The 15,482-nt window shown below is 47.6% G+C and overlaps 1 protein-coding gene across 1 annotated transcript; it reads left to right on the forward strand.

Moving 5' to 3' along the window:
• Window positions 1-795: 795 nt before the first annotated feature.
• On the forward strand, window positions 796-14,232 carry cdc16 (cell division cycle 16 homolog). Its single transcript, XM_084451893.1, has 18 exons — window positions 796-939; window positions 1,162-1,216; window positions 1,530-1,627; window positions 1,815-1,853; window positions 2,164-2,304; window positions 2,559-2,718; window positions 2,972-3,066; window positions 5,172-5,305; window positions 5,470-5,549; window positions 5,805-5,854; window positions 5,996-6,069; window positions 6,465-6,590; window positions 7,150-7,302; window positions 8,762-8,825; window positions 8,993-9,054; window positions 12,047-12,182; window positions 13,167-13,257; window positions 13,405-14,232. The coding sequence occupies exons 1-18, from the start codon at window positions 892-894 to the stop codon at window positions 13,662-13,664; spliced, it is 1,866 nt and encodes a 621-aa protein (XP_084308019.1). The 5' UTR covers window positions 796-891; the 3' UTR covers window positions 13,665-14,232.
• Window positions 14,233-15,482: the final 1,250 nt, after the last annotated feature.

The following is a 15,482-nucleotide window of genomic DNA, read 5'->3' on the forward strand; positions in this document are numbered from 1 at the left end:
CTCAGAGACAGGGAGTCCAGTCAGACAGCGAGCCCAGTCTGAGGAGTGGAGATGGGGATGGTGAGGAGCAGACCGGCCCTGGAGCACCAGAGCCCAGCCCTCACCATCACTCAGACACTGACACCGAGGAGACCGAAGAGGACAAGAGGCCATCTGAGAAGCAGGAAGAGACTGGAAACCAGCAGGAAGCTCCTGGTGCATCTGAGAAATCCCTCCCATCTGAGAAACCTGACACAGAGGAGCCAATCCACACTCCTCCTACATCAGAGGAAGATTCCTCGTCGGGGGGGTCTGACACGTCTAGCCCACCTGGCACACCTGAAAGTTATGAGCCAAAGACCACAGATGGGATTGAGCAAAAGGATGAGACTAACTGAGAAGTGATGTTTGATGATGATGATGGTGATGATGATGATGTTTTTTGTATTCATTTTTTATCTGAACCTGAATATGGTTTAAATAACTGTTATAAAATGTGTTACAATTAGCTACAGTCATATTTCAAAATTAAGCAAACAGTTAATCCCCATGCAGCCCCCTGGAGGACAACACATCCAATCTATAGACTTTATACAATAAATTGCATTTTTCTTTCCTGAAAAAATGGCGATATTTAAAATGTTAATATAAACATTTTACAGTTTGCCGTTTGCATTTTTCATTAACTGGGAAATAGCTGCATTTGCAAATATGTTTACACACACTAGGAACTCCAATTCTATAGTTGAGGTTTGAAACCGGAACTTTAAGTGCGATACACCAGTTGCAAGAGAAGCCGCGGATTTCGCACTGCGTAGCTAGCAAGCTAACTGGATGTTCCAACATTTCACACAATTACTGCATAATGACGATACACTTTTGAGTTACAAAGTGACAAGTTGATAAATCACAATGAATCTAGATAGACTTCGAAAGCGTGTACGGCACTACATTGATCAGGTAAGCATTTTGATTTGCTAGCGAGCTAAGTTTATGGTTTAGTGCTAGCTAGCGGCTAACGTTAGTGCTAACGTTAACCTGGATTAGTTTGTATTCGTGTGTTTGCAAAGAGATTGCAAGCTTATCACAAATTAGCTATTTAACGATTCCACCTCAAAACATGAATACTGTTTTGATGTGGCTCAGTAAGACCTCTCATTATGTATGTTTGTTTGTTTTCAGCAACAATATCAGAGTGCTCTGTTTTGGGCGGACAAGATATCATCCCTTTCACATGGTAAGTGGCTGCGAACACTTGGCTTTTATCTGATTAGCTAACGGTACCTAATTTATCTAGCTAGCAGATTACTAAATTTGGCTTCGCAAGAGTGACATGAATTGACAGTTATTGTGGTAGTTTCCCTGTAACTTTACTTCAACGTTCAAGAGTCCAAACTGGGTTTGCAGAACTGTAGCTAGCATTAGCGTAGCTAGCCAACTATCTAGCAGCTGATGCTGTGTAACGTTCCAGTGATCAGTCATGATGAGTCAGGAACCGGGCCATGGCCGGGCAGGTAGTCAGTTACTCTCTGGTCTCCGTTCCTTCACAGAGGATCCCCAGGACATTTACTGGCTAGCACAGTGCCTTTACCTCACCTCCCAGTACCACAGAGCCTCCCATGCCCTCCGCTCCCGCAAACTAGACAAGGTAAGAGAACTCTTAAGTGAAAACATAACCTCCTTCTTCAAACAAGGACAAGCTTCTCCTAGGGTCCACCAAGGCAGCCCTATAGATCAGAGAAGCAAACCGTATATTATTGACCAGATGGTTGGTTCTTAGCATTGTTTTGATTGTGCCCATTTTTCGTCTGTACTCCATTTTCCCTTACCCACAGTTGTATGGAGCTTGTCAGTATCTTGCTGCTAGGTGTCATGTAAGTACTTGCTACTCTCTTCCATGATGGTTGATGTTATTTAAAAGCTTCATACGCCCGCACGTGCCTCGTGATGGTCTTGTTTATTGAAGAGCTGTGTGCTTCTCCAGTATGCTGCCTATTTATTAGTTGAGCTGTGTGCTTCTCCAGTATGCTGCCTATTCATTGGTTGAGCTGTGTGCTTCTCCAGTATGTTGCATATTCATTGGTTGAGCTGTGTGCTTCTCCAATATGTTGCATATTCATTGGTTGAGCTGTATGTTTCTTCAGTATGCTGCCTGTTTATTGGTTGAGCTGTGTGTTTCACCAGTATGCTGCCAAAGAGTTCCAGCAGGCTCTGGACATCCTAGACATGGAGGAGCCCGACAGTAAGAAGCTGCTGGACCGCAGTGGGAAGGATGACAACGGCATCCGCGAGTCGGCCAAGGACTGGGAGATGTCTCCCGCCTCAGTGAGTCTCACAGGTTCCTTTCCACAGCATCCGTCCGCCCCGCACCCTGGGCGTTGTAGTCTTGGGTTGTGTGTTCATTCCTCTCTCTAAAGAGTGATATTGACAGGATTCCCATCTGATTGTGATTACAGGATAGCTTTATTTAATTGTGTGTTCATTTTGCGAGAGTTACCTATCTGTCATCTTGATTCCTGCTCTCTCTCAATCTGCCCCCCCTCTCTTTCTCTCTCTCCTCTCTTCTCCTCTCCTCTCAGATCAATAGTTCAATCTGTCTCCTGCGGGGGAAGATCTATGATGCCATGGACAACCGTCTGCTGGCCACCTCCAGCTACAAAGAGGCCTTGAAGCTGGACGTGTATTGCTTTGAAGCCTTTGACCTTCTAACATCCCACCACATGCTGACTGCCCAGGAGGGTGAGGCTGGCCTGAGGCTGGGGCTGACCACTATGGAGTCCAGAGTTGGAACTGTCCAGCTCTATGAATCAGACCAATGTTTTCTTTCCCTTTTTCCTTTTAGAATGTACACGTGGCAATTTAGACTATGTAACAGAATGTGGAGCTAGTAAGGCAACGCATATCATATCGTTGATGTCAACTTGCGTCTTCGTCTGTTCACTCACAGTGACCTCATTTGAAACGGTGCCTGTTGTTGTTTGTGTTTCTGCAGAGAAGGACTTCCTGGACTCCCTTCCTCTGAGCCAACAGTGCAATAAGGAGGAAGACGAACTACTTCACTTCCTGTTTGAGAACAAGTTAAAGAAGGTATGGTTGGAGGCAGACCTTGCTGGTATCGGTTAGGGCGGCCCCCTGAAAGTCGACAAGTCGAATCATCAGTCTGATACTCTTAAGTTGACTGAGATTCTTGAAGTCGAGCAGTTTTTTTTTTTTTGCTCCTCTATCAAGATGCACTGGTGGGCTAAGACCACTCCCCTGCTTTGTGATTTACATAGGACAGGCCAATCATTTGTTTTAGACCTAGGCTATTACCGTATCGTATTTGTTCTGTAGTAAAAGGAGACTTAAGACTGATAGAGAGAAGAAGGCAGGGAGCCCCTCTCCCCTCCGCTATGTGCCTAGCCTACTATGCGCCAGCAATCACCAGCATTTCTTAAAGGACAATGCTCGTTTTTGACAACCTGGACCTTATTTACGACATATTATAAGACGTTTGACTCACCGAGATCACTTTGGTGTAGTTGGGAGGTATATGATCTTTAGAAACGTCTTTCGAAACGAAATAGCTTCCTCGCACAGCGCGCAATCGTTGCTCCAGCACGCTGTGCGCATGCGTGCTGGAGCAAGTGAGGAAGCTATTTCGTTTTGAAAGACGTTTCTAAAGATCATATTACAGAGGCATGTGAAAAACCACCACAGGCCTATGCTCTATGTAAGCACAACTAGCGATTCATGAAGACAGATTGATGAAAACAACCGTTTCGCGGCCGAAAATAGATTTTTAGAAACTGCATTCTAAGTGACCCGACCACCGCCATTACATGGATATACTGGCTCGCGCTGGATTTTACATTTCTTCTACATGCCTCTGAACTACACCAAAGTGATCTCGGTGAGTCAAACGTCTTATAATATGTCGTAAATAAGGTCCAGGTTGTCAAAAACGAGCATTGTCCTTTAAACGGGATATCATAACACAAAACTGCTCTCCTAGATCAATCTTATCTGCTGGAAAAAAAAAAAAAATCCCCATAGTTTGAGCTCTAACGTCCACAAAATCGCTTTAGTACAGCCAAAACATTTCCTTGGTGACTGCTGCCCAACACATGAGCCTATTCACGCACTTTCAAATGTGCAGGTACATCGTCAAATTGTCCAACCCTAATGTAGGCTATGGGAAACACTGCATAAAAACATGGGAGCATCTGAAGTAGATTAGACTAGATGATTCATTTAGGAAGAAAAATAAAACTTTTATTTTGCTCAAACTCCATTTGAGTTTAAAGTTTGACAGCTGTCCCGACTCTAGCGGTCTCCCCTGCCTATATGAGAAGAAGAAAAAATGAATCGTCGAATCTCTGGTTTGAACAGGCGAATCTGATTCGACTCACAATTCAGAGTTTGGGACAGCCCTAGTATTGGTCTTGGTCGCATTCCATATTGGACAACATCTGTCTTTTTAAAGGTCATAAAGACGAGATTTTTATGTAGACAAATACTTTCTAAAAATAATACATCCACAGAGCCTTTAGAAAGGTGCAGAATAAGTATTGCTTTTCCCCCCAAAAAATTATTGAGTCTGAACTTATTAATTTAAGAAATGTTGACGCGTTCGACAAGAATGTCCAGTTTCCTCACGACGTTGGTACCACACGGTATGGCAGGAGGCGGGAGCGATCGGCAATCCTAATCCTATTGGCTCACAAGCCTTGCTAGTTGTTTTTCTTTTTCATGACTAGTCCACATCGAAAGCTTGACTATTGCACCTTTAATGGAATAGGCTTTTGTCTGTTGCGTTGTATCATTTGTTTCATTAGGAATCATGCAATTATTAGAAGTGTAATTAATTAGTACAAATCCTACTCCAAAACTAGCCTTGCTGAACGACTATACAAACATATTCAGACTGATGTTGTCAAGATTGAGGGCTCATTTGTCTTCACTCAATTAAATTAAAATGCTAATTGCCGTGGTATTGTTTTTTGTTTTTTGTTTCCATCACTCTCAATCTGTCGCTTGCTCACCTTATCTCCTTGCCATCTCTCCCTACAACTCTCTCTCCATCTCTCCCTCCATCTCCCCATCTCTCCCTCCATCTCCCCATCTCTCCCTCCATCTCCCCATCTCTCCCTCCATCTCTCTCAACTTCTTTCCTGCATGTTCCGTCTGTCCCCCCCTCTCTCCTCTACCAGTACAACAAGCCCAGTGACATGGTGGTCCCAGAGATGGTCCACGGTCTCCACGACAACCTGGACGTGGTGGTCTCTCTGGCAGAGAGGCACTACTATAACTGTGACTTCAAGATGTGCTACAAACTCACCTCCATGTAAGGCTGTTAACTACTGCACACACACCCCCGCCCAATCACAGGCCCAGTCCTGCCTGTTCTTAAGCGTGGTCCACAGCCTTTATTACAAGCTTGATGTTTTGAATTGAGCTGGTTGTGAAGCCTGCTTCCTACCCATACTCTTTGTTGTGTGTTTCTCTCAGGGTGATGGTGAAGGACCCGTTCCATGCCAACTGTTTACCTGTCCACATCGGCACTTTGGTTGAGCTGAGCAAAGCCAACGGTAGGGATAGACAGCAATACTCCAGCCATCATACAAACTAAAAACAGGCTCACATCTTTACAGCCTTCAACATTTGAAGAGATTAAGAGAACAATGCATTGTCAAACACAGTACAGTGGACAGTTATTTTTTGGGGGGGTAATTATGACAGTTAATGACTTTGCTAATTGACAGTTAATGGCTCTGCTAATTGATGGTTCATTGCTTTGCTCTTCTTTGGAAATAAAATGTGACTCACTCCTCTGTCCTCCTCAGAGTTGTTCTACCTCTCACACAAGCTGGTAGACTTGTACCCCAACAACCCAGTAAGTAGAACTTCCAAAGCCCCTCGAGGTGGAACCTGATCAGCCAAACCCCGAGACTTGCATCTCACTCATTACAGCGTATTTTTAATGAATGCAAGCTTGTGTTGAAATGTTACCCGTCATTGGCTGCTTTTTGCCCAGGTGTCGTGGTTTGCTGTGGGATGCTACTATCTAATGGTCGGCCACAAGAACGAACACGCCAGGAGATACCTTAGGTACACTGACCCACCAACAGCGTCCGGCATTCACAATTCACGTTCAGGCCGTTAGTTTGTCAGTCGGTTAGTTTCTTTCATATTATTAATTTCCCATGGAATACAATGCACTATGGGACCAACCTAATTTGACACCATCATGTTAGAGTCACAAGTCAATCTCTAAACGCTTCGCTCAACTACAGACTAACATCTACAGAACACGTCTCTCGGGACACGTCTCTCAGGACACGTCTCTCGGGACACGTCTCTCGGGACACGTCTCTCGGGACACGTCTCTCGGGACACGTCTCTCAGGACACGTCTCTCGGGACACGTCTCTCATGCTCTTTGTTTTGCGAAGCGTGCGTTTTTTTTAATGAATATAATATAACGCGTGACTATTATTCCTGCAGCAAGGCCACCACCCTGGAGCGCACCTACGGCCCGGCCTGGATCGCCTACGGACACTCGTTCGCCGTGGAGAGCGAGCACGACCAGGCCATGGCCGCCTACTTCACCGCTGCCCAGCTGATGAAAGGGTAGGCCGGCGGCGCCGTCCGCGTCCCCACAGAGGGAGAGAGAGGGAGAGAGAGGGAGAGAGAGGGAGAGAGAGGGAGAGAGAGGGGGAGAGAGGGGGAGAGAGAGGGAGAGAGAGGGGGAGAGAGAGGGAGAGAGAAGGAGAGAGAGGGGGGGAGAGAGAGAGAGCGGGGGAGGGAAAGGGAGAGCGAGAGAGAGTGAGGGAGAGAGGGGTGGGAGCGAGATAGAGAGAGAGAGGGATGGAGGGACGGAGAGAGAGAGGGAGGGGGAGAGAGAGGGAGAGCGGGGGAGGGAGGGAGAGAGAGAGAGAGGGAGGGAGGGAGAGAGGGAGGGAGGGAGAGAGAGAGGGAGAGAGAGAGGGAGGGAGAGAGGGAGAGAGAGGGAGGGGGAGGGGGAGGGGAGGGGAGGGAGAGAGAGAGAGAGCGAGAGCCTCAGCTCGGCCCAGTCACCAGCACCTAAACATCATCAGTGGATGGTGCAAGATGTGCTTGTGCAGCTCAGGACAACACTCCCAAACCAGCGCTTCCACCCTTGTCTAATACCCCCTGCCCCCCCTCCCAGGTGTCATCTGCCCATGCTGTACATCGGTCTGGAGTACGGTCTGACCAACAACTCCAAGCTGGCCGAGCGCTTCTTCAGCCAGGCGCTCAGCATCGCCCCGGAGGACCCCTTCGTCATGCACGAGGTGGCCGTAGTGGCCTTCCAGAATGGAGAGTGAGTCGCACACACACACACACACACACACACACGAAACGCGCACACGCACACACACACACACACACACACATACATAACCCCCACAAACACACACACACACACACGACACGCACAAACACGCACACACACACACACATACATAACCCCCACACACACACACACACGACACGCACGCACACACGCACGCACACACACATACATAACCCACACACACACACACGCACACACACGACACGCACACACACACACACATAGATAACCCACACACACACACACGACACACACGCACGCACACATACATAACCCCCACACACACACATACACACACACACACATACATACACACACACACACACACACAGGGATTGTCTGCATGTTTTATTAGACCTTTATGTAACCAGGTAAGCTCATTGAGATAAAGAATCTCTTTTTCAAAAGCGACCTGGCCAAGAGGCAGCAAATTACAATACAAAAGGTTACAATACAAATAGAATACATACAATAAATAAAATAAGCTCAAGTTGTCAAACTGGATCAGTTCAGGCAATTTTAAGTCAGCTTGCATGGAATTCCATGCAGAGGGAGCAGCATAGCGAAATGCCTTTTCCCCAGTTCTGTGAACACTCGAGGGACAGTCAGTGTAAAGAAGTCAGATGATCGTAAGATGTCCTTGATTCCTAATTGGGTGGTTTCCTAGACAGGATGGGACAACTACACCAAGGAGAGCTTTATAAATAAAAGTCAACCAATAAGTGTATCTCCTATCAGACAAAGATGACCTTTGTGCTTTTTTATACAAAGTGCAATGATGGGTCAGATTTTTACAACCAGTGACAAACCTCAAAGCACAGTGATGCACAGTGTCCAGAGAACGTAAACAGGTGGCTGGAGCGTGCATGGACAGTATGTCACCTTAATCAAGCAGTGGCAGAAAAGTTGCTGACACGAGATATTTCCTAGCTCCACGGGAGAAACAAGATCTGTTCCTAAAATAAAAGCCCAATTGTACCTTGAGTTTGGAGACTAGACTTGAAATATGGGACTTGAACGTGAGGTGTTGATCGACATGGAAGCCCAAAGACGAAACCAGCTCAATGGCTGTTCCTTGGCAACTTAAAACAGGGAGATTTCGTGACGACACAGTAGCCCTAGAAAACATCATGACCTTCGTCTTATCTATGTTCAAAACCAGCTTCAGCCTCTGCAGACGAGACTGAACTACATGAAAGGCCGACTGTGAAAGATCAGAGGCTTGCACAGCACATGGTGCTAAACACACGGTGCATTTATTCACTCACAAGGGTGACACCCACATACATGCATGTTGGGCAACACGTGCATACTCACCATAACCAACGTGCTGTGGTAGCATACGCACACACACACACACACACACACATGCATACATTCTCTTGAAACTGTTTTAAGTTTCTTTCCCCCAAACCTGCTGTTTCAGCTGGAAAACTGCAGAGAAGTTGTTCCTTGATGCCATGGATAAGATCAAAGCCATCGGCAATGAGGTGACTGCTCTTTTTTTGTGACAGGGCCTGAATATTTGTAACTATTATTCAGAGTTAGTCATAACGTTTCTTAACTTCCACATGCAAAGTGGAATGAGCTGCTAAATGAAAAAACAAGGCCTACAATTAACCAAATAGCCAAATGTTTTCCTCGTGTTTTTCTAAAGGTCACCGTGGACAAATGGGAGCCTTTACTGAACAACCTGGGACACGTTTGTCGAAAGCTGAAGTAAGTGTCACGCTCTCTCTGACGTATGTCACGCTCTCTCTGGCGTATGTCACGCTCTCTCCGACGTATGTCACGCTCTCTCCGACGTACGTCACGCTCTCTCTGACGTACGTCACGCTCTCTGACGTACGTCACGCTCTCTGACGTACGTCACGCTCTCTGACGTATGTCACGCTCTCTCTGACGTACGTCACGCTCTCCGACGTATGTCACGCTCTCTCTGACGTATGTCACGCTCTCTTTGACGTATGTCACGCTCTCTCTGACGTACGTCACGCTCTCTCTGACGTATGTCACGCTCTCTCTGACGTATGTCACGCTCTCTCTGACGTATGTCACGCTCTCTCCGACGTATGTCACGCTCTCCGACGTACGTCACGCTCTCTCCGACGTACGTCACGCTCTGTCTGACGTACGTCACGCTCTGTCTGACGTATGTCACGCTCTCTCTGACGTATGTCACGCTCTCTCCGACGTATGTCACGCTCTCTCTGACGTACGTCACGCTCTCTCTGACGTACGTCACGCTCTCTCTGACGTATGTCACGCTCTCGACTGGAGAACGGCACTTAAATGACTGACGTAAACCTCTAGGTTAGTGGCGTCTCTGTCAGATCAGTGTTGCCCTGACGCTCTTTGTTTCGCGGAGAGGCCGGGGCTGAGGCAGGCGCTAGAGGCCGGGGCTGAGGCAGGCGCTAGAGGCCGGGGCTGAGGCAGGCGCTAGAGGCCGGGGCTGAGGCAGGCGCAAGAGGCCGGGGCTGAGGCAGGCGCAAGAGGCCGGGGCTGAGGCAGGCGCAAGAGGCCGGGGCTGAGGCAGGCGCTAGAGGCCTCCTCTTAGGACGTCATGGAAACGGCTGTCCTGAAGGGACTCGTGTGATAAAATGATCCTGAGTGCTGTTCAGGTAGAAGGCAGATGATTCTCTCTCTCTCTCTCTTTCTCTTTCTCTTTCTCTCTCTCTCTCTGTCTTTCTCTCTCTCTCTGTCTTTCTCTCTCTCTCTCATTCTCTCTCTCTCTCCTCCCCTGTTCTCTTCCTCCTCTCCACCGGCTGATTCAGAGACACGTGTGAAGTTGCTCTGCCTCGGTCCTTCTGCATAAGTAGGGGTCTTCTGCATAAGTAGGGGTCTCATTGAGAGTTAATGCAAATATCATTGAATTGATTATGCATGGCCTCTGAGCAGATATACTGTAAAGGGCTAGGCTAGCAAAACACGCTGTTTTGAAAGGTAGGGGGTCAAGTTTATGTAAAGGAGGGCACTCAATTTAATTCTGCTGTGCACTTGTTTACTCTCATCTCTGTTTACACTCATGTAGAGAGTTCATTATGAACGAGTGTGTTTCAAAAGGCTCTAATGTAACTACACACGAACATCACATCAGGCAAACCGAGGCAAATCAGAGCGCCGTTCGCAACAGTGAAGTTGTCATCTTTTACTGTAATGCGTACGTGAGGGTGGCCCATGATTTCTCCAACCCATACCATAACCTCTGAATCTATAGTGCTATATTTGAATGTCTCTCAAGTAGGGATGCACCGATTGCAAAATTCTGGGCCGATGTTTAAAATAACAATCCGGCCGATGGCCGATGTTTATTTTATTTTATTTGTTATCCCCCTTTTGTGCCAGGGAAACAAAGAAATTATGCCTGCTTTTCAAATGGCCAGTTAGATCTGATCCTTGGCTGTAGCGCATATCTTTGTCTGAGATGGTGAAATATTCCCACATGGCCGACATTTTTATTTCACTTTCATTTGAAAGCAAACTACACGTGCATTTGCAGCGTTACGTCACGGATCTTCTCCGAATCTGCAGCTGGGTAGGCTACGTTTTGCAACAAAAAAAAGCCATAATTGTTGCGACATAACATCGGCCACTACCATCGGTGAATGTCATTTTATTTGCCGATGGGCCGATGGCAGTCAATAAGGCCAGCATTGGTCGATGCATCGGTGCATCACTACTCTTAAGATTTTTTGAAATCGTGATGCCGGTGAACCCATCACACTTGGGTCCTACTGTCTCAGACCCGATCGGACCTCACGGCGTTCGTGCTCACACTGTACGATTGCCGTCAGCCACGATTGCTTGTGCTGCGACTTGCGCAGTTGTTGAAATTCATTTCACCAATACAGCTTTTAACGTGTCAGTGTCGACTAGCTTTGAGGTGAATCTACAAATCAGCGATACCAACATTGGAGACTAGCCTCGGTTGCAATCAAAACTCAGTCATATCTCAGTAAGACGCAGCCTTTTCCCAGCTGTTCTCCTTCATCCCCCTGTCATGGTAGGAAGCAGAGGAGACGTCCAAAAACGTGTTCCCCTCTAAAGCTCCCCCGATCTCTCTCCCAGTGACCTGGACCCCTCAACACGGGCAGCAGCCTGTCGTCTTTCTCTCATTTGCTTTTTGCACTGATGTGATCATTTTTTGGTGGCTTATTGTTAAGGAATTTATTCTAATCATTAAAAAATGAGTAGCCGATATGCCAACTTTCATCTTTGCAAGTCGAAAACAAGTTACAGACCTGTTTACATCCGGCACTGCACTTTTTATGCATTATATTGTTTGTCATGTGTTAGTATGTGTATAAACATGTCTGTTACGTGTTAAAGCACTTAAGTATTGACATTTAATTTTGCTGTACTCCTTTGCAATGGCAATTAAGTAAACTTGAACATACATGAAATAATAACAGATTTAAATTTCTCTATTACAGTATGTGCAGAATCTTAGTATCATAGCACCCCTCACACTTCACAAGCAACATTTTCTGACCTGGCAGAAATGTGTTGGCCTCGTCGTAGCCTCATCCTTAGAGCATAGGAGCAATTAGTCGCTTATCTTTGACTCTCACACTGTGCGACTTACGACGCGATCAAGCCAGAGGTGTTCCCAGGGTTCCGGGAGCAGAGTAGCTACTCTGATTGGCTGTTGTCCTCCGAGGGGGAGCCAAGTGGCTCGTCTGATTGGCTGTCTCCCTCCTGTAACCAACAGGAAATACGATCAGGCCCTGGAGTACCACCGGCAGGCACTGGTGCTCATCCCACAGCACGCCTCCACCTACTCCGCCATCGGCTACGTGCACAGCCTCATGGGAGACTTTGAGAGCGCCATCGACTACTTTCACACGGTAGGCCTGCTTGTAAAATCACTGGTTGCTGAGTTAAACACATCCCCCCTTCCCTCCCAGAAATCAGTGGTCTGTCATGATTGGGTTGGTAACAGCTGTGTAGAGGCTTTGTAACTTGTACACATGACACATAAAGCTCCTCCCACCTGTCCTGTTAGACCACCTAGTCGATCACAGCATCTCGTCAGGCACCTGGAGGTGGCGCGTCGTAGTCCTCCACAGTAACCAGGACCCAGCTGAACTGAGTTCCGCTTCATCCTCTCATCCGTTCACAGCCCGGTCCGGTGTCATGTATAGCCTCCGCCCCAGCGACAGCGCAGGGCGAGAGATAATGTTTTCGGTGGCGTGCACGCGTGTTTGTCTGTTAGCGGGATAACGGCAAAACCACTGGACCGATTTTCACGAAACTAGTGGAAGGGGTGAAGCATAGTCCAACTTTGAACCCCTTCAATTTTGGTGCAGATCCGAAGCACGTGTCAGGTCGAAAGGCCGCCCAAACACGGCCGGCCATTCAACTGCATTCATTTTTTGAACAAGGATTACGCAAGAACTATCTGACCGATTTTCATGAAACTCAGTGGAACGGTGCAGCATGGGCCACGTTACAACCTCTTAAATTTTGGAGAGGATCCGAATCACAAGTCGGGTCCACGGGCCGCCCAAACACAGCCGGACTGCCCATTCACCTCCATTCATTTGTTGGACTATGATTACGCAAAAACTACCATACGACGTGACGACGAGGTCACAAGCTGCCCAAACACGGCCCGGACGGCCATTCACCTCCATTCATTTTTGGGACTAGGATTACACAAAAACTACCAGACTGCTTTTCATGAAACTCGGTGGAGGGGTGTAGTATGGGCCAATTTAGAACCCATTCAATTTTGCCGTGCACAGAGCCACGAAATGCATTCAGGAGGTCTGTACTCTCTGAGCACCATATCTAGTTTCTCTTAGTGACTGTTCTTCTCTGTCCCACAGGCACTTGGGCTGAAGAGAGACGACACCTTCTCTGTGATGATGCTCGGACACTGTATTGAGATGTACATCGGTGACACTGACGCTTATATAGGTAAGACTGTAGGTCCCGCTGTCCAGGGCCCAGACATCAAGGATTGCATGTGTCTCTTACTGAAATCTTTTTATGACCTATTCTTGATTTTTCAAGAGGTTTTTTCGGGTTTTTCCAACGTTGTGATGTTGTTTACGTCTCCCTTAGGGACAGACATCAAGGACAAGGTGCGCGGGAGCCTGAGCACGCCAGCGCTGATCAAGATGCTGAACACGTCGACGGAACCTGGCGACGCCCGAGCCACGCCCACATTGGACGACAGCAGCGCCATGTCCATGGAGACGCCCCCGTCCAGTCAGGAGAAGGCGTCGCTAGACATGCCCCTGCGGCGCTCGCTGCCTCTGGAGTGCGACATGTACGAGAGCGACATGATGCTAGAGACCTCCATGTCCGACACCAGCACGTGATGATGTCACTGAGGACGAGGTGATGTCACAGGGAACTGGTTGTGACACGGGCCCACCTGGCCTTAGGGCCAGTTCCATAACCAAACCTCCGGCACCTATCCTCTTCAGGCTCCTTATTGACTCTCCCTAGGGGATCTGAAATCACTGGATAGTCAAATAAACGTTTTTGAAACTGGTGCGACTGGGTTTAATCTAGAGTTTACTATGAACTCTAGTCAAAAAGGTTTCTGCTTTGAAAAAGGGACGACTACAGATGGCTACGCTATATAACAAATAATTAGCTTACCTGGATGAATAGATAGCATGCATGGATGAATAGATAGTAATTCAGTTCCTCTGGGCGGAGCCAGCAAGTGCCTTTAGGGGTGCAGGGGTAAGGTTTGGTTCTGGGTCTGGGCCCAGGTGAGGTGAGGTTTGGACTTGAGATGAGACGGCGTGATCCTCAGAAGCTTGACTGAACATGGAGAAGGAACTACTCCGCAGCACACCTACCAACAGAACAGCCCCCCTCCTGGACAGGGACCTGTGTGTTGCTTACCTGTGGATTTTGTCTGAATGCAAGAGTTTTGGTGAACAAGAAAAAATCAGTAATTCATACAATAAACCATACATCTATCTTTTTATCTTCAGATTTCTGCGTAATCATTGTGGCACCGGCAGGTTTTGGCTCACAGCTCTCATCTATTGGCTCCAGTCTAATGTGCAGCACACGGTCAATGTTGTTGTAGCTCCACACTCCTGGGAGCCAACAGCACAGCGGCGAGCGTTAGAAACGTTGATTTACTGGAAGTCAGCACCTCCCTGTTTTAATATAGGTGTTTTTTATAGTTGGTCAACATCAGGTGGACGTTGACAATCAGTGTTGATACAGCTCAACCTCAGTTCCCATATTTGGTCTCATGGCAACTTTCCCCCTCTTCTCTAAAGCTCTGTACTGGTTGAAGTGCCCTTGTGTGTGTGTGTGTGTGTGTATGTGCGCGCGCGCGCAGACGCACACGCGTGCTGTATACACATGAGTGTGTTTGTCCTGCAGCCACTCCAGAGCTGCTGGGATTCAGAGCTTATTATTTCAGCCCTTCTCTTGCAGAGGTGTGTGAAGCCACCTATCCATCTAACCCTAACCCGAGTCCACCTATCCAGAGAGCAAACACACTAACCCTAACCCTAGTCCACCTATCCAGAGAGCAAACACACCAACCCTAACCCTATCCACCTATCCAGAGAGCAAACACACTAACCCTAACCCTAGTCCACCTATCCAGAGAGCAAACGCACTAACCCTAACCCTAGTCCACCTATCCAGAGAGCAAACGCACTAACCCTAACCCTATTCCACCTATCCAGAGAGCGTGCACAGTCCATCCATCTAGACAACACAGTCCCTAGTCCACCTGTCTAAACAGTCCCTAGTCCACCTGTCTAAACACAGTTTCTAGTTCGTCTATCTAGACGACACAGTGCCTAGTCCACTTATATAGACAACACAGTGCCTAGTCCACCTATATAGACAACACTACCTAGTCCACCTACCGTTGGGAGTAGCTAGAAATGATCCATCCCGCGGCATTCCACCATCGCAGTATTTCACGGGGAAATCTGTATTTCTGTATTTAGGCAACAGTCTGCATACTGTACATACCCTGACTCTTCCTGTAAAGGTCACCCCTGAGGAGGGGGCAGTCAATATTTCATCCCTGAGCCCCTTCAAAAGAAAACGGGCAACTCCTCTCTCCCTAACAACAAATCACACTGCTCTGTCTCACCCCTGGCAACCAGCTCTGTCTCTCTCTGCTCTGTTTCCCGTCCACAGTTAATCTA

The sequence above is a fragment of the Borostomias antarcticus genome (assembly GCF_949987555.1).
Source record: "Borostomias antarcticus genome assembly, chromosome: 17".
NCBI lineage: Eukaryota > Metazoa > Chordata > Actinopteri > Stomiiformes > Stomiidae > Borostomias > Borostomias antarcticus.